The sequence below is a fragment of the Sminthopsis crassicaudata genome, chromosome 1 (assembly GCF_048593235.1).
Source record: "Sminthopsis crassicaudata isolate SCR6 chromosome 1, ASM4859323v1, whole genome shotgun sequence".
NCBI classification, from domain to species: domain Eukaryota; kingdom Metazoa; phylum Chordata; class Mammalia; order Dasyuromorphia; family Dasyuridae; genus Sminthopsis; species Sminthopsis crassicaudata.
The window spans coordinates 184078619-184098884 of NC_133617.1; the positions used below are offsets into that span (position 1 = coordinate 184078619).

Sequence of the window (20266 nt, forward strand, 5' to 3'; positions counted from 1 at the left end):
TAACTCATTTTAAGACTGAGTCTGAAATCAATTCTTTTTCTGTATTTGATAGGAGTCCTAATGAAATTGCATATCTGGAGAAAAAAAAAGAAGATTAAGGATCAAAAAAAGATTCTTCACTTCATATTTCCTTACTTTTCTGTAACACCCATATCAGCTTATTTGCTCTTTGGATTTTGAATCTATTTTGTCCTAGCTGTAGAAGGAGGCAAGGAAAAAAGTTAGAATGCTATTATGATATGAGAATAAAGCTAAAGAGAATTGAAGCTAAGAGAATGGTTATAAGAATTTGTCATTTATTTAGAATTGGAAGGGACCATAAAGACCATCATGTCCACTTGTCATCTTGCAGATGAGGAAACTGACTGTCAGACAGTCTAGAGCCGATTGATGTCTGAAGCAGGATTATACCTAGGGCTACTTGATTCCAATGAAGCACTATAGAACTACACTGTCTCTAATGCTGTAAAATCAAATGTAATTGGTAGAAAAGGGAAGGATACTAGAACCAACAGAAGATCAGCTTATAACTTAACTTATAAGCCAACTTTTGGTACATAACTCATTCATAAGTTTGTGATTGCCAGTATCTCATCACGTATCATGTTGCTAAGTAGGAAAAAGGAAAACTCAAGGGGAGTTAAGTTTTTGAATTTTTTTTCAAAAATAGTAATAACTTTGAGCTTTCCCTCCCATCCAGAAATAGCTGCGTGGAACATTGAGTGACTGCTCTGCTTGAACTCAGGTATTCCTGAGATCAAATCCAGTCTTAGAAATTAGCTTTGTGATCCTGGATAAGTAACTTAACCTCTGAATGCTTAAGGTTTCCCCACTGTAAAATGGAAATACATACACACACACAGTGCTTGGCAGAGTCCTTGGTATATAGGAAAGCATTTAATAAATTCTTGTACCCTTCCTTCCTTCCCTTATAGTATGCCTACACTCTTGAGTCCCTTATCATGTTAGTTTGTTGCTGAATTATGCACTACTACCAAAATTGTTGAATGGCAGAGTTGTACAGCATGAAACCAAAAGTAACCATATCATAAATTTAAGTATAGGATATATGCCATATGTAAGAGTAGAAGGAAAAACCTCTAGATTTATATTGTCAGTCTTATATTTGATAATAAGAGTAATTTATATACTTAAATAATTTTACAAGGTATATTTATTTTCATCCAGTGTGGTATCCTTTTTTATAACAGCTACCTATATCTCATGCTTCAAAGAAAAGCATTGAACTGCCACTCATGATACTTGCTTTATTAGTTAATAATGTTTTTGGAAGAAAAATGAATTATAATTCACTATTATGTTTGGGTTTCCCAAAACATGCTATTCAGGTGATGAGCCAGAATCTCTGAGTAATTACTCAGAAATATAGCCAGACGTCAATATTGGAATGGCTTTATATCCAAAAACTCAACTCTTAACCAAAAAAACTTCACCTCACTACAGCCACCCATAACAGATATAAAATTTCAGGGGATAGGATACCCAGACATGCAACACAACTGTCTGACTGAGAGTCAGTGCAAGGAAGATTAAACACACTGACATGAACATTAAGGAAATTGCCTGAAATAACTAAGCAGATCTGTGTGATGTTCTCAGTCTGCAAACTTAAATTATTTAGAGTCAAAAAGATTGGGCCAGTGTAGCTCCTCATTGACATCTAGGAACACCTCCTTTTTCTTTCTTAAAAGTCATGATTATTGCTGTCCCTGCACACTACAGGAATAATGGTACTCGACAATCCAAAAATTTACCATGGACATGACACGGGCTAATAAGGGTCCCCTAATAATTACAGTGCTAACACATGGAGGACAATTTACAATATAACTGAGTAGTTGGATACAAGTAACATTTATGCCTATGAGCTCCTCAAATGTAACATTGGGTTGTAGTGAAAACTCTAACTAGATGTGGAATCAGGAAATCCCAAGTTCAAAACCTACTTTGCATACTTCCTGGCTATATATAGACTTTGGGCATTTCATTCAGCTCAGTGCCTAGCACATAATAAATGTTTAGTCAGTGTGTTTTAACTGACTGAATGATAACCTTTTTGTACCTAACATTCTTGATTTTCAAATTTTAATTATTTTTAAAATTATTTTTATTTCCTTTTTATTATATATATATGTACACACACATACATATACACAAAAAAAAACCCCACATCTTTTCCTGTCCCCAGTGTTTAGCATGGTACCTACCATAAATATTTATTGCCTGAATGACTAAAGGGATGAGATTGGACTAGAGGAGTAGTAAGGTAGCTTTTGGCTTTATATCTATAATCCTGTGGCCTAGAATAAAGGCCTAGTTCTACCATGTATGCATTTATATGGCCATGGGCAAATCACTTTAATTCCCAAATATTCATTTCCTCATTTGTAAAATGAGGTGAATGTATGTAAGTGAAGCCTACTTCATAGCCTTGTCCCCTGTAAAGCTTAATATTTCACATAAATGAAATATCATCAGATTTTGTTGTTGTTGCTCAGTCATTCCAGGTGTGTTCAATTCTTTGTGACTCCATTGGTTTTTGTTTTGTTTTGTTTTGTTTTGTGGCAATGATACTGGAATGGTCTGCCATTTTCTTTTACAGCTTATTTTAATACAGAAGAGAAATTGGCAAATAGTATTGTGACTTGGCCAACTAGTAAGTGTTTGAGACTAGATTTGAACTCAGGTATTTATGACCGCAGGAGCACAGCTTTATCCATTGTACCACCTCACTGCTCCATTATTAGGTATACTATGTTGATTGAAAGGTGAATTAAGATCAATGCCCTGCGGATTGAAACCTGAGACATAATATTCTCTTTAGATTTTTCCTAGCTAACCTAGCTATATTATTTTTGCTTGATGATTCTTCTGAATGAGTGGCAGACATTGGCTGCTTCTTCTACCTCTTAAAAGACAAACCAGAGATGGATGACAACAGAATGGTTAGCATAGAAAGTTACATTTATGAATAGGGAATATTTTTGTTACCTCAAAAAAAATTTGTAAAATAATTAATGTAAAACTCTTAGTTAACCTTGAAATGCAATAGAAATGTCAACTATTATAATTTTCCCTTATAAAACTATTTTCATAGTACTTGGTGTAGCTACAGAAATATAAATACACATCTAGACAAGGAGGAGAAAAAAACAGCAGAAAATATTTATGTAAATATATAAAACAATAAATACAGTAATAAGTATAGTGACCAAACAACCTAGCTAAAATAGCTGAAATCTTATAAAGTATAATTTAGTAAATGTAATGTATTTTAAGTCTGTTCTCTAGTTTTCAAACTCTGTAATAACAAATTTTGCAATATTGGACTTATCCATAACAAAGCATACAACCATTATTTATTCTTAGTAATGAATAGCATGATTGTGCAGGAATTATACAAATGTTTATTTTTATTCAAAAGCTTTAAAAATTTCTCTTCCTTTTGGGTGTTTTCATAAGAATTATTATGAGCTGCCCACAAAATTGACTGTTTCCTTTTCCTTTCAGACAAATCTATCTTTTAAAATTAATAATTTTGTAAATAATAGATTCTCCAAAAGACTAGTCAGTGAAAAGAAGAGAACTGGCGGTTTAACAGTGGAAATAATTTGTATGTGGAAAATGCCTCTTCAACTCTTGAAATTATTCTGTGGAATTTACTAATTTTAATGCAATGATATAAGGTGGTTTTTGGTAAGGACATAATTAACAACAATAAGCAAATTAGACAATGTGGTAAAAATAAAACTACACTATAAATTTTTACACTTAAAACATTCTTAGGAAAAAAAAATCTTTCTTGACATGTTTTATTTCTTGTGTATTGGTGCTTCTGTGCCTTGAAATTGATGGTTCAAATGCCCTCAGATTTGGAGGGAATAAGTTCATCAACTTAAAGTCTATTGCATTAACAATTACCTGACTTTCCCTTCACTTTGCTAATCATTGCCAACTTCTCTGATCTTCCTCCTTAAACTTTGGAGTCTTACTGAGAGCACTGCTTAAGCATCCACAGTGCCACTGTCATAGCTTGCTTCATTTTATATTTGCTTCCTTTTAACTTGTCTTGTATGTAAATGTATAAGGCTTTTATATAGGAAGCATATTCCTTAAAGATAGGAGGTGTCTTCATTGATCAGCTGTGAATTAGCTGGCTAGGTTTCCATCTTCTTTGCCCAAATTAGTATTAGCTCAATAAATATTGATTCCATGATTGATTATATTATTCAGAAAAGATTCAGTCTGGAAAAGAAGAGGTGTTTTGAATTCATTGTTAACTTGTTCATGAAAGAAAAATTGTCCTGCTCCCCCCAAAGTTGGGGCATCTCTTTATTTAAGCGGACAATGAATTGTCTTTACTTCTTTTTTTCCTAATAATTTCATTTGTTTTTAATACATGTTACTTTATGAATCATGTTGGGAGAGAAAAATCAAGCAAAATGGAAAAACTATGGGAGAGGTTAAAAAAAAAAACAACAGAAAAAAGAAGTAAACATGGCATGTGTTGGTTTGCATTCAGTCTCCTTATTTCTGTTTCCTGGATGCAGATGGAGTTTTCTGTCACAAGTCTATTGGGATTGCTTCGGATCATTGAACTCCTGAGAAGAACCAAATCTTTCATAGTTGATCATTGCACATTCTTTCTGTTATTGTGTACAAAATATTTCTGGTTCTGCATGTTTTGCTCTGTATGAGTTCATGTAAATATTTCCAGGCCTTTCTATAATCTGCTTGTTCATATAGAACAATAATATTCCATTATTTTCATGTTCAGCCATTCCCCAATCAATGAGCATCCACTCCTTTTCCAATTCTTTGTTACTACAATGAGAGCTGCTCCAAGGGGGAAGCTAAGTGGCACAGTGGATAGAGTACTACTCCTGAAGTTAGGAGGACCTGAGTTCAAATTTGGCCTCAGACACTAAACACTTCCTTGGTGTGTTACCCTGGGCAAGTCACTTAACCTTGATTGCCAGAGAGAGAGAGGTGCAACAAACATATTTGCACACGTGGGTCTTTTCCCTTCTTTATGATTTTCTTGGAATATACACACAGTAATGGCACTGGTGGGTCAAAGGGTATATAGACACAGTTTGATTGTCCTTTGAGCATTGTTCCAAATTGTTCCCAGAAAAGTTGGATCATTTCACAACTCCACCAACAATGTATCAGTGTCCCAGTTTTCCCACATCCCCTCCAACATTTATCATTATCTTTTCCTGTCATCTTAGCCTGACTGGTGGTTGTTTTCATTTGCATTTCTCTAATCAATAGTGATTTAGAACATTTTTTCAAATAGCTATATATGGCTTTAATGTCATCTTAACATTGTCTGATTCTATCCTTTGACCACTTAGCAATTGGGGAATGACTAGTATTCTTATAAATATGACAGTTTTTTTTTTTCATATTTTAGAAATGCAACTTTTATCAGAAACATTGGCTGTAAAGATTTTTCCCCAGCTTTGTATTTCCCTTTTAATCTTGTTTCTGCTGGTTTCATTTGTGCAAAACCTTTTTAATTTAATGTAATCAAAATCATCCATTTTGCCTTTCATAATATTCTCCAGTTCTTCTTTGGTCATAAATTCCTCCCTTCTCCAAAGATCTTTATAAGTAAATTATCCCTTGTTTTTCAATTTATTTATGGTATCATACTTTATGCCCAAATCACATACTCATTTTGATAATATTTTGATATGGGGTGTGAGATGTGGATCTAAGCCGAGTTTCTGACATACTATTTTCTAGTTTTCCCAGAAATTTTTGTCAAATTATGAGATCCTATTCTAGAAGCTTGAGTTAGGCTTTTACTGTTTTCTTTCTTTAAGATAATCTAAAAACATTAATTTAACCCAGAAACTTATTTCTAAGCTCTTTTCACATCTTAGACATCTCTGATATTTCACATTTATGCCATTTCATATGGCAAGACTTCAGATATTGCTGGGGGTTTGTTATGTTTTTGGTTTTACCTAAGACAGTTATAATTAGAAATTTCCAAACTCTTGCTCTTTCAATTGGTATATGTGGGGTATTCAGTTTTTAGTTAGATACCTATGAAGAATATCTTAAATATCATATATAATAGTTGATCCAACCATTCTAGAAAAAATTTGGAACTATTCCTAAAAGGCTATAAAACTTGCACAATTTTGACTCAATAATACCACATCTAAGTCTCTATCCCAAAGAGATAAAAAAAAAAGGGGGAAAGTCTCTATTTGTACAAAAATGTTTATAGCAACTTTTTGTGGTGGCAAAGAATTGAAAATTGCAAGGATGCCCATTGATCAGGGAATGGCTAAACAAGTTGTGGCTTATGATTGTGATGGAATACTATTGGTCTGTAAGAAATTATAAGCAAGATGGTTTCAGAAAAACCTGGAAAGACACATGATTTGATGGTACAATGAAGTGAGCAGAACTAGTGTGCACAGTAGTAACAATAATGTGATGATAATCAAGTAGGAAGGACTTAGCTACCCCAATCAAGACAGTGATCCAAGACAATTCCAAAGGTGGCATAAGGAAAAAAAGCTATCTACTTCCAGAGAGAGAATTGATAAACTCTGAGTACAGATCAACGTATTTTTCCCTCTATTTTTAAAATGTATATCTTAACTTTATAAATATGTATACATATGTTGGGATTTAGCATATATTTTAACATATTTAACATGTGATAGACTACCTGCTATCTGAGGGAGGGGGTGGGGAGAAGGAGGGGAAAAGTTGGAACAGAAGGCTTTGCAAGGGTCAGTGTTGAAAAATTACCCATGCATATGTGTTGTGACCCTGGATATCTTAGAATCAGCTGGAGTCAGGATAAGCAAAAGTCTTTATTCTTGGTCTTTTGGGGTCCTCTTCAAGGGATTAGATCTAGCAATCTCCACACCTCCTTCCTCTCTCTCCACTGCCAAAAGAATGATCCTACTCCTACTCCTCCTACTCCACAGGATGATCTCTCCTCCCTTCTCTCACCACACCCACAGATAGCATAGAGTTGAGTAGGGTCATCCTCCAAACATGTTAATAGAGAATTGTCCAATTGGTAATTAGCCCTAAGTGCTAGCTTACCTTGCATTTAGGTCAAGTACATCTGCTCAGTTCCAGCCCTTTACACATATGTTTTGTAAATAAAAAGCTTTAATTAAAATATATATATATATATCTTTTACAACATGGATAATATTGAACTTGAGTTTAAATCCATTCTTAGTCATTTCCTGGCTTTATGTTCTTGGACAAGTCTTTAACCTCTGTGTGACTTAATCCATTGGAGAAGGAAATGACAAACCACTCCAGTATCCTTGCCAAGAAAACCTTATCAACAATAGTGACATGCTATGATCCATAGGGTCACAAAGACTTAGACATGACTAAGTTATTGAAATACAATATGGAAATACATTTTGCATGTTTCACACGTATAATTGATATCATATTGTTTGCCTTCTCAAGAGCTTAGGGAGGGATGAGGAGAAAGAAGTTGGAACTCCAAATTAAAAATTTTTATATATATATATATATATATATATATATATATATATATATATATATATATATATATATATATATATATATATATATATATATATATATATGTGTGTATTGGGGCATTATTTAATGAAATAAATATATTTTAAATTTCTAGTAGTTCTCAAATAGAAGCTATCTGAAAGTATAATTGGATACAATGGGAAGTTATGGCTTTCCATTTCATTAGATGACTTTAAGCAAATGCCTTGTGTAGGATGCTTGCTTTATAGGGCTACCCACTTGATAGCTTGTGAAGTCTCGTGTAACCTTTGTTTTTCTGAAAAAAATAGTATGAATTAACAGATATTTTTAAAACTTTTAGGTACTCTCTTTGAGATTGTGTATATTTGTACACATTTGGAGGATTGATTTTGATGTGTATGTGCCTTGATTTATCATTTTTAAAAATTCATGTTTTCTTCCAAATTTTTAGGAAATGGCAAAAATCCTTAATCATCCACGAGTCTATGCTTTTCTGCATATACCAGTACAATCTGCCTCTGACAGTGTACTAATGGAAATGAAAAGAGAATATTGTGTGGCAGACTTCAAACAAGTAGTGGATTTTCTGAAAGAAAAGTAAGTACTTGTGAAAATAATAATTTCATACTTTTTGTCAAGAACATGTGATAGGAATATACTTACTTGCAACCTTATTATTAAAGAAACAAGAGAAAATGTGGGAATCTTTTGAAACTTTCAAAAGCTCTGTATTTTCTAAGAAATAGACCTTTGATGTGGTTTATTCTTTTTCCTTAGTTTAAGCCAATATACAACTTTTCATGAAAACTTAATTTACACAGAATTGATAATCTTCCTACAACAATAAGAATTGTGACTTTTTAATGCTTGATCTGCTTGATAAAAACCAAGTTCATTTCATTTTGCTTAATCTCCTTTAAAGTGGCTTTTTAAGATTTTATGCTTAATAATGACTATTACAGGAGCACAATCATGACCTTTGCAGTGGAGAAATTTTAGAAAGAAGTATTTTTTGTCCATTACCTAAAATTGTTTTTATACATTCATTCATAAAATTTTCTTTTAAAATTATGATTTAGGGAGGATTGTAGGAAACTGGCACAGTAGGTTGGTAAATTTCAAGCTCTCCCAATTCCCCACAAATAGAACAAGTTTGCTTCTCAGGGTGAACATAGATTTGGAGAAAAATCAAGAGGACTTGGACTTAGAACCAGAGTCCTGATTCAACCCAAGAAGATATGAAGACAGACCTGGGGCCAAAATTGACCCCTGGGAAGTACAAACAGCCTCAGAGCTAGCTCTACAGAAGCACTAAGTGGGGAGCCCACAGGTGAGCTAGGTGTCAGCAGGAACCACAGAAACTTTCACCTTTCATATTGTTTGTTGAGTCACAGTCTGAGTCCAGCAAGATTGAGGGAACCTTGGCCCATTAGGATCAACAGGCCCAGCTGTGCTGCTGAACTGCAGCCCTGGGTGAGAGGGAACCAGCACTCTATAGAGCAATGGAACAGGGATGCTGCAGGCTGTGGGCATTGGCTGGACGGGGAAGCTCTTTCTTTGGGGTTCTTGGTCAGAGGGCAGAACTAAAGTGAAGCCAGAGACACCATCCCCCCACCTTAGGATCCAGAGGTGCTTTAACTAATACTTCTTATTTTAAAAAACAAATAAAACAACAAGCTGGCAAAGAAGAACCTACCTCACCATAGAAACATACTCTGGGGACAGGGAAGACCGGGGTACATCTTCAGAGGAAGATACTGAAGTAAAAATAGCTTCTTCTACCCCAAAGAGTAATGTGAAATGGCTCTCTGCCCAGAGAGATATTTATGGGGGAAGGAGGGCTCATAGTTCTGAAAACCTCACATTGGGAATGGGTTCAATAGGCAACTCTACATATATAGCATGAAGGCTATAGCACCCTTCAAAATCTATTTAAAAAAATAAGGGGAGGAAGAGATAGGCAAATGAGGAACTAAAGGAAGAAGGCAAGGGAGGGACCTCTGGGTGAGAGAAAGTTAAGTAATAGTAAGCCAAGTTATGGAGCAGAATTTAATGAAAGAGTTATCAGGGATAGGAAAGATGTTTGTATGTATGTGGAGGAGTGTATGTATGTATATGTCAACATATGTACACATAAATATATTTTAACTGTAGCGTGGCGGTGGTGGTGATGGAGATGAAAGGGAGATATACATGTGCATGTATATGTATGTGTATGTATATATCTATATATGTATATATAAATATATCCTTTCTTAACTATAACCTGCTTCAGGGTGGGGAGGATAAAAGGGTGTGTAACAGAGAACAAAAGAATAATTTATGAGGAAGTAAAGAAAAGACAGACACTCGTGAATATAATTTCTTCTATTAATACATATACTTTCTTAAACTGATATTTGTTGGTATATATTTTGAATCTTCCCTGATTTTCTGCTGGGCACATGATAATGTTCTCTTTTCTTTCGTTTCATCTTGTTTTGTATTGCTTTTCTGTTTTGTTTTGTTTTTCTTAATCTGTTTCTTCAAATAAAATAAATTTGGGAAAAAATAAAAACATTCCTCCATTACAAAAAAATTATGATTTTTATTTAACAGTTACAGATGTCTATTTTATCAAAGCAAAATTACTATTGATATTTACACTAAGACACAAAAACACATTTTATTTCCTTAGAAAAAATCTCTAGCACTAATTATGCTCCTCAGAAATCATCATCATAAAATACTGAGTGCCTGTTTCTAGAAATTAGTAAATAGATGAGTTATCAAGGTAACCAAGCTTCACTTCAAGCCTAGTATAGCCTTCTGCCTTTGTTAATGTATAGCATCATTTGGATATTTTGAAACCTAGGACTTTGTTAGTTTCTCAGAATTCCTCTTTATCCCCAACATATTTCCCTAAGAAAAATTATTTCTTTGTTGCAGTTTAGCTATTTTCAACTCTCTGTGACCCTATGGACCATACTACACCAATACTGTCCCTGAGGTTTTTTACCGGAATGGCTTTCGTGGCATTCTTTTTTTTGGCTTCCTTTTTCAGTGAATTAAAGTAAACATAGTTTAAATGACTTGCCCAGGATCAAACAGTTGACTTGAAGTCAAGTCTTCCTCATTCTAAGCCCAATGCTTTATCCACTGAGCCACTTGATTGCCTAAAATTAGTTTTACATATCTGTTCAAATACTATTATCATGTAACTCCTTTATGAGTACTCTAAATCAAGTATTTTTTTTCCTTTAACCAATCATTCCACCTAGGTGACCATTTTTCATTTTTTAAACTTTTCCCCCATATTTATTTAGATTCCACATTCCTTTATTCTTTTTTCTTCATATTTTGTTTTGCTTTATTTCAACCTTAGACATTTCTGTATTATCCTGATAATGTAGTATTTATGTTCATTGAAATACAAATAACTATTTGAATATGCATGCTAGTGAGCTGAAAAAAAGTTACAGGAGAAACTCATAATTTCTACTGAAAATGAAATTGTTGAATTTATGAAGCTTACAAATGTAGAAAACAGGGTAATAATGCTTCCATGATACTTTCAAATTTCTAGCAACAATGTAAATTTTAATCAAGAATAGAAAGTTTTTTTTTTAATTGCAATTGTCTATGATTAATTATTTTACTTTTTTATTATCTTCTCTTCTCTGTATTTACACCATTTCTGAATAACTAATCTATCTGGCATAAAAGAATCCTCTTGCAATTGTTGGCACTGATAAATGGAATGTTTCAAAAGTACATATAAAGTACTGCACCTGTGAAGTCTCTTGATTCTTACCTACTGAAGCAATAGCAAATAATGCACACAGTTCATGATTCTTTCACAATCCTTGCCAAGTGTAGGCATGCTTTTTATTACCCAAAGTAGCTGAAAACACTTATTAAATAGTTCTTTGTGGGAATGAAATAAAGAAAAGTTCAGAAATCAATATCTATTTCTTCCTTTCACTTTTAGATAAAGTTGATTCATTTCTTTAAGATATGATACTTTGATTCTTAACTAAGCAGATGTCCTAAACAAGATTTAGCCTCATAGATGTTTGTGATCAATGTACGTGTTTTGTCTGTCACATCTTGAGTAGTTTCATCAGCATCATTAAGCCATCCCTGAATAGAGAAGTGAAAGGGATATATTTGAAAATTAAAATATCAACAGAAGATAATAAAATAAAAAGTTATAGACAAGGTAAAAGACACAGCTGATCTTTCATTTTTTTAACCCATGTTTATTGCAGTATCATAGAACTGAATAATTCTGAATTTAAGATATCAGGCCTTTAGGGTTGAATCAGTTGGGCTTCAACCTATTGTGAAATACTCTCAACGACATCCTGATACTTGTTTCTACAGGCTTCACAAAAATATCTCCTAGTGAAAGGGAGTTTATTCTCATCCCAGGCAGTCTTTTTCCTCAAATCATTTTCAGCTATGATGGAGAGAGAGATTATGTACTCAAAAGATCTTAACGAGAGTATTTGTTACTGAATTTTAGCCTTCCTTATATTTCTATGGCACATACACATATTTTCCAATCATTGAGGGGTTTTTTCTTTCTGTTTGGAAGAAACAGGATTTGGTCGAATGGATTAATCCCTCAAAATGCTTTTTCTGCAGTTCCCCAAAGCTTTGTGCTTGCAGTCCCCAAAGCTTTGTGCTTCCTCCCTCCCTCTCCCTCTCTCTCTCTCTCTCTCTCTCTCTCTCTCTCTCTCTCTCTGTGTATATATATATATATATACACATACATACATATGTGTGTGTGTGTGTGTGTGTGTGTGTGTGTGTGTGTGTGTGTGTGTGTGTGTAAACTGACCCACGGTTTTAGGAAGTTCACAATTAATTCATTACCTTCCTAGCACTAACTTCGGTAATTGAATTGGATTACATTTTTGTTAATCACATAGAAAGGACCTGCTGATTGTGCTGTTTTCCCATTTGCACCAGGACCAAAGTGAAAGAAGCTTTATAATTTATTATGGAGTAATAATATATAAAATTGTTATTTATTTGTAGTGTACTGTTGTCTCTCAATTGTAATCCTTCTCTGGGAGGAAGTTTCTTTTCTGTAAATCCCTTTTTTTTGGGAGCAGGTTTCTTTGGAGGCTTCTGGAGCCTCTAGCCAGAGCCAAGGTAGAATTCTCAGATCCTTCTTCCTGAATCCTGGCTCTAAATCTCCTTGAGCTCGGGAAGTGTTGTCCTTCCCCAATCCAGACTGCTTCCTTCCCAACTGCCTTTTCTTTTATCCTCCCAGAGAATGGGCTTGTGGGTACTCCAGGGGCTTGCAGGAACTACTTACAACCAATGAACTTGCTCCTTTTAAAGGTGTGAACTAAAGGTGTGAACCCTGAGCTAGAGAATTGTTAAGTACAGACTTAGCACCTAGTAAGAACCTAACATTTATTTACATTGTCATTTCCTTTGCTTTTCTATTTCTGCAGTCTTAAATATTGGTGTATTTTGACCAAAACTATGCCTTTCCTTTCCCCTTAGTTTTACTGTCATGATTAAGTCATTTAGAAATAGGTCTCATTTTTTTCTCTCACTAATATGTTTCAACTTTCTAAAATTTTACATAAAAAAAATTTAAGAAGGAGGCAGTTAGGTGGCGCAGTGGACAGAGCACCAGCCCTGAAGTCAGGAGGATTTTGAGTTCAAATATGGCTTCAGACACTTTACACTTCCTAGCTATGTGACCCTGGGCAAGTCACTTAACCACAATTGTCTCAAAAAAAAAAAATAAATAAGCCATGGTTTCCTCAAAGGATTCAGTATTTTAACTCCACCCACATCATTTAGAACTGAAATCCAGATAAGAGTGCTTGCTTACCTGAAGCTGAAGGTTTTAAAACTCAACAGCTCAATAATATTTATGATAGAGTTTGTGGAAGTGGAATCTTTTTAATTAATTTTCTTTACAGTTGAAATAGGCCCATGTTTTTGCTAGGAGCACTACAGGTTTACATATGAACCAACTTGAAACTGATTCATTATCTCTTCAGTTGTTTGAAAGTTGGCAGCTATTGTAATAACAGCAGCTGGATTTCGGATAACCTAGTAGTTCTGGCACATGTTGGGGCATATGGGAATTTATTAAATCATGCAACCTTTGCAAAAAAAGCAATGTCTGAATTACTTAATATCCAAATTTGAAACAGCTGGTCACAAGAAGACAATCATCTCCGACTTGAATCATTTCCTTCAGACTATTGATAATTTAGTAGTGAATGTAATAATTAATTTGATGTCTTTTTTAATATGAAATTTGAAATCAATAGATTCTTGAGAATTTAGGACCTACTTTATTACATACAAAAACAGATGAGATTATGTTAACGTCCTAAATATTCCAAATCTTTTAAAGCATTTGTACAACATTATATAAATTATTAAGAAATTTTATTCTTATATTAAGTAATTACATGTAAGAATCTTGGTGCTTCTATTCAATTATATCTTCTTGTGATTAAATCCAAAGAAAGTGCTGCTATCTTTTTCCAAAAAGTTTTTTACTGTCATTATAGAAGTGCCACCAAGCTCTGTTTCTATTTCATGCTTTATTGCATCTCAAAACCATTTTATTTTTGGTATATTTGCTGAGCAAAGTAACATTTTTGCTTATCCCTTTGCAAAATTTCTCCAATTAGGGTATATTGAGGTACAGAAGCCTGGGCTAGCTCTTTGGAAGATCTCCGGATCAGCCCCAGAACTTGGTCTTACTGGAGGAGTGAAGGAGGCAGGAGGGCCACCTAGCTGGTCAAAGATGGAATCTGGAATTTGTCGTCTTGTGTCTGTGACTGAGAGCTATGGCTGAGAGATGTGGCAGAAAGAGAACATTCTGGGTCTGAGGCTCCTTAAATACCTCAATACTAAGTATATACTTAATTATAAGTACCTTGCTGACCTAGATTTAAGTATACCTTCTTTTCAGAGTTCTAGCCCTCTACATCTCTAGATTTCTTTTGTTTTAGAACACAGGTGGTCACGCCCTCTCTGACTTCTCAGGAAGTGAGGTGAAAACACCAAAAGGAAATGGGGAGTCAAACCAGATATTGTTAGTGATTACCACTGGGCTAAAATTGAAACAGGTATACATAAATCCATCAGCATGGGAAGTATTAGACAAGCACATAGTAATATAACCGGGGCTAGTAGTGATGTAACAAATAACATGAATCAACATGATGATATAACAAACAATACGAATATACAAGTCCATAAGTCCAAGAAGAAGGGTACATAAATAACAGTCACACATACACCTCCTTCAGCAGCCAAGAGAAAGGCCAAAACTAATCTATTGTCCATTACTTCACGTGTCAGGGAATCCAATGATTCAAAGACATTCTCCTTTCCAACATGTAGGATATGAAGTATATCGTAAGACACTCACATTACAAAACCTTTCTTTAAGAACAGAGAAGTTGAACACATTAAATGACTTCCAGAAATGGATAGGAGATATCCAATGGATGCATCCATTGTTAGGCTTGACTATCTATCAATTACAACCATTATGTGACATTTTAAGGGGAGACAGTGCTTTAAATTCACCACGCCAGCTTACAAAAGAAGCTCAAGAGGCTTTGAGAGAAGTTGAACTGGCTTTATCCAATGTGGTTGAAAGAGTCACTCAAACACCCTTGGAAATATCAGTTTTTGCTACACAAGAGGCACCCACAGAAGTCCTTCATCAAGGAGACAGTGTGATAGAGTGGGTGAACCTCCCAGCACAACCAGAACAAAGCCTTACTCCTTACCCAGGGCTTGTGGCTGGAATTTTATTAAAGGCTATTAAGGGAACAGTACAATTATTTGGAATAAGACCTGACAAGATATACACCTTTTATACTAATGCACAAGTTAATGTGTGCTGTGAAACCATCCCAGAATGGCAAATTTTATTAGCCATGGCTCCAAATTTTACACACGGGTCTCCATTAAAGATAACCTGACTATTACATAATTGGCGATGGATTCTTGAAGAAAAGGTTTTTAAAGTTCCTCTTAAAGGACCAACTATCTTTACAGATGCATCCAAACATAATATTTGTGCTGTATACTCTCATGACTTAACTATAAAGAGAGTAGTCAGAACTCCTTTTCAGTCCACTCAGGAGAATGAATTGTATGCAATCATTCTAGCTCTTTTCTTATTATCCAGGAGATATAAATATAATATCTGATTCAGCTTATTCAAAGAATTGCCAGAGCCCAAATAAAATTTGTAGCTTCCAATATAAATTAGCTCTTACTTTAGATCTTCAAGAGCAAGTAAGAAAGCATCCATCTTGCAAGTCAACTTTCATAGTGGACTTCCAGGTCCTATTTTTATGGAAATTCAAAGGCAGATAGCCTTCTCACTATGTTGGCCAATATTCCATTATTTCAAGAAGCACAAGAATCTCATTCTAAATATCATCAGGCTGCTTGAGCTTTACATTTGCAATTTGGGATAACAAAGGAGGAAACTAGGAGCATAGTAAAAGCCTGTCCAGCTTGTCTTCCTTTCCATGCTCCTACACTCCCTCTAAGGAAAATCCCTTGTGATTTGAGACCCAATGAAATTTGGGAAATGGATGTAACCCATTATAAATCTTTTGGTCGTCTGTCTTTTATTCATGTTATAATAGACACCTTTTCAGAGTTCCAGCACTGTACCTCTAATCATAAACTATTAAATGATATATGTTTTTATATGAAAATTTTGAAATAAAAAATTCAAATATTGTCTTCCCAGAATAATAACTAGAAAATGCAGAAAATAGACCTCTAGAAAGCTAACTCATCAGTATTACCTTTGGTTTGGTTCTTAATAACTAAAATGGTTCTATGATCTCATCAATTTCCCTCCATTGATGTATACCATCATCTATATATCATTCTCCACAATTTTTTTCCATAAACCTTGATAAGACTTTCATAAAGAATATATCCAATACTTTTTAGGTCATCTTGAAGTTTCTTTAATTCTTCAAAGATACCAGTCAAATACAAACTCTATCCACCTATTGGTTCCCTTTCATACTATGTGGCTGCCCACTATCATTTCTGAGAGAGCCATTGTTAGGTTCTTACTAAGTGCTAATGAGATAATGAGATATTAGCTTCTTACTAAGTGCTAAGTCGGTACTTGACAATTCTCTAGTTCCAGCCATGACTGGGAGTTTTACTTGTGAATTCATGGGGAAGAGCTTGCATGCTTAGGAGGAGCAAGTTCATTGGTTGAAGTAATTTTTCCCAGAAGCCCTTGCATTATCCCCCACCCATTCTCTGGGAGGATAAAAGAGGGAAGTCACTACTCTGGAAGAGAGTTGATGGCAACTGTCAGGAGACAATGGTTCTCTACAGGAAGAAGAATCTGTCCGAGAGACTTGAGTTGACACAGCAGATCTCCTCCCAGAGATCGATCGGCAGCTTCTGGGGACAACTGCATGTTACAAGGCATGACTAATACTTCTCAGGAACAAGTAATACTCTTTTATCAGGATACATTTATTTACTATATGTTTCTATGTGAGTCATTTTTAATTTTTTTTATTCTTCTAAGAGCATGGTGTTCCTTTATTCACATCCATGTAGTATATCAGCAAGAAAGATGTTCAAAAGATTTCTTTTTTATTAAAGATTTTAATTTACAAATCATGTGCATGGGTAACTTTTCCAACATTTACCCTTTTATAACCTTTTGTTCCAAATTTTCCTTTCTTTCCCCCCACCTCCTCCCCTAGTTGGCAGGTAGTCCAATAATTGTTAAATATGTTGAAATATATTTTAGCTTCAATATATGTATACATATTTATACAGTTATTGCTGCACAAGAAAACTCAGATCAAGAAGGAAGAAAAAGAAAGACTGAGAAACATCAGCAATCATTAACAACAAAGAGAGTGAGAATGCTATGTTGTGGTCCACACTCTGTTCCTATGGTTCTCTCTCTGGGTGTAGATGGCTCTCTTAATCACTGAATAAGTGGAACTGGTTTGAATCATCTCAGTGTTAAAGAGAGCCACGTCTGTCAGAATGGATCATGGTTTAGTCTTGTAGTTGTCGTGTATAATGATCTTCTGGTTCTGCTCATTTCACTCCGCATCAGTTGATGTAAATCTCTCCAAGCCTCTCTGTATTCCTCCTGCTGGTCATTTCTTACAGAGCAATAATATTCCATAACCTTCATATACCATAATTTACCCAACCATTCTCCAATTGATGGACATCCATTCAACTTCCAGTTTCTAGCCACTACAAAAACAGCTGCCACAAACATTTTGGCACATACAGGTCCCTTTTCCCTCTTTAGTATTTCTTTGGGATGTAAGCCCAGTAGTAGTGCTGCTGGGTCAAAGGGTATGCACAGTTTGATAGCTTTTTGGGCATAATTCCAGATTGTTCTCCAGAATGGTTGGATTCATTCACAACTACACCAGCAATGCTTATCAATGTCCCAGTTTTCCCACATCCCCTCCAACATTCATCATTATTTGTTCCTGTAATCTTAGCCAATCTGACAGGTGTGTAGTGGTTATCTCAGAGTTGTCTTAATTTGCATTTCTCTGATCAGTAGTGATTTGGAACACTCTTTCATATGAGTGGAACTAGTTTCAATTTCATCATCTGAGAATTGTCTGTTCATATCCTTTGACCATTTATCAATTGGAGAATGGTTTGATTTCTTATAAATTAGAGTCAATTCTCTGTATATTTTGGACATGAGACATTTATCAGAACCTTTAACTGTAAAAATGTTTTCCCAGTTTGTTGCTTCCCTTCTGATTTTGTTTTCATTAGTTTTTGTTTGTATAAAGGCTTTTTAATTTGATGTAATCTAAATTTTCTATTTTGTGATCAATAATGATCTCTAGTTCTTCTTTAGTCACAAATTCCTTCCTCCTCCACAAGTCTGAGAGGTAAACTATTCTCTGTTCCTCTAATTTATTTATGATCTCGTTCTTTATGCCTAAATCAGGGACCCATTTTGATCTTATCTTAGTATGTGGTGTTAAATGTGGGTCCATGCCTAATTTCTGCCATATTAATTTCCAGTTTTCCCAGCAGTTTTTGCCAAATAATGAATTCTTATCCCAAAAGTTAGGATCTGTGGGTTTGTCAAATACTAGATTACTATAGTTATTGACTATTATGTCTTGTGAACCTAACCTATTCCACTGATAAACTAATCCATTTCTTAGCCAATAAGAAATGGTTTTGGTGACTGCTGCTTTATAATATAGTTCTCAGGTACAGCTAGGCCACCTTCATTTAATTTTTTTTTTCATTAATTCCCTTGAAATTCTCGACCTTTTGTTCTTCCATATGAATTTTGTTGTTACTTTTTCTAGGTTATTAAAATAGTTTCTTGGGAGTCTGGTATGGCACTAAATAAATAGATTACTTTAGGGTGTATTGTCATCTTTATTATATTCGCTTGGCCTATCTAAGAGCACTTAATATTTTTCCAATTATTTAAATCTGACTTAATTTGTGTGGAAAGTGTTTTGTAATTTTACTCATATTTCCTGACTTTCCTGTGGTAGATAGATTCCCAAATATTTTATGCTTTGACAGTTATTTTGAATGGAAGTTGTCCTTCTATCTCTTGCTGTTGGATTTTGTTGATAATGTTAGTGATTTCTTTTGTATCCAGCAACTTTGCTAAAGTTATGAATTATTTCTAATAGCTTTTTAGTAGAATCTCTGGGATTCTCTAAGTATATCAGCATATCATCTGCAAAGAATGATAGTTTGGTTTCCTCATTACCTACTCTAATTCCTTTAATCTCTTTCTCGACTCATTGCCGAGGCTAGCATTTCTAATACAATATTGAATAGTAATGGTGATAGTGGGCAACCTTGTTTCACTCCTGATCTTACTGGGAAAGGTTTCAGTTTACATATGATGCTTACTGATGGTTTTAAATATATGCTCCTGACTATTTTAAGGAATAGTCCATTTATTCCTATACTCTCAAGTGTTTTTAGTAGGAATGGATGTTGTATTTTATCAAATGCTTTTTCTGCATCTTTTGAGATAATCATATGATTTTTTTAAATTTGGTCATTGATATAGGCAATTATGCTAATAGTTTTCCTAACATTGAATCAGCCCTGTATTCCTGGTATAAATTCTACTTGGTCATGGTGATGATTATCTGTAATCTCTTTACTAATATTTTATTTAAGATTTTATCATCAATATTCATTATGGAGGTTGGTCTATAATTTTCTTTCTGTGTTTTTGTCCCACCTGGTTTCAGTACCATGTCTGTGTCATAAAAGGAATTTGGTCAGAGTACTTCATTCCCTATTTTTTCAAATAGTTTACATAGTATTGGAGTTAATTCTTCTTTAAATGTTTGGTAGAATTCACATACAAATCCATCTGGTCCTGGGGATTTTTTCATGGGGAGTTGATTAATAGCTTGTTCTATTTCTTTTTCTAAAATGAGTCTATTTAAGTAATTTATTTCCTCTTCTATTAATCTGGGCAATCAATATTTTTGTAGCTATTGCTCCATTTTACTTAGGTTGTCAAATTTATTGGCATAAATTTGGGCAAAGTAACTCCTGATGATCACTCTAGTTTCTTCCTCATTGGTGGACAGTTGTCCTTTTTCATTTTTGAGACTAATAATTTGATTTTCCTCTTTCCTTTTTCTAATCAAATTATTTAAAGATTTATTTTGTTGGGTTTTTCATAAAAGCAACTCTT

General features: G+C 34.4%; 1 protein-coding gene across 3 annotated transcripts in view; it reads left to right on the top strand.

Annotated features, from left to right (window-relative positions):
* The window catches only part of CDKAL1 (CDKAL1 threonylcarbamoyladenosine tRNA methylthiotransferase), a 625067-nt gene that overhangs the window by 352495 nt on the left and 252306 nt on the right, over window positions 1-20266 (top strand). For all 3 annotated transcript variants that reach the window (XM_074272562.1, XM_074272579.1, XM_074272570.1), the window contains exon 11: window positions 8000-8145. In XM_074272562.1, coding sequence (XP_074128663.1) covers window positions 8000-8145 — 146 coding nt within the window. The remainder of the gene's footprint in view (window positions 1-7999; window positions 8146-20266) is intronic.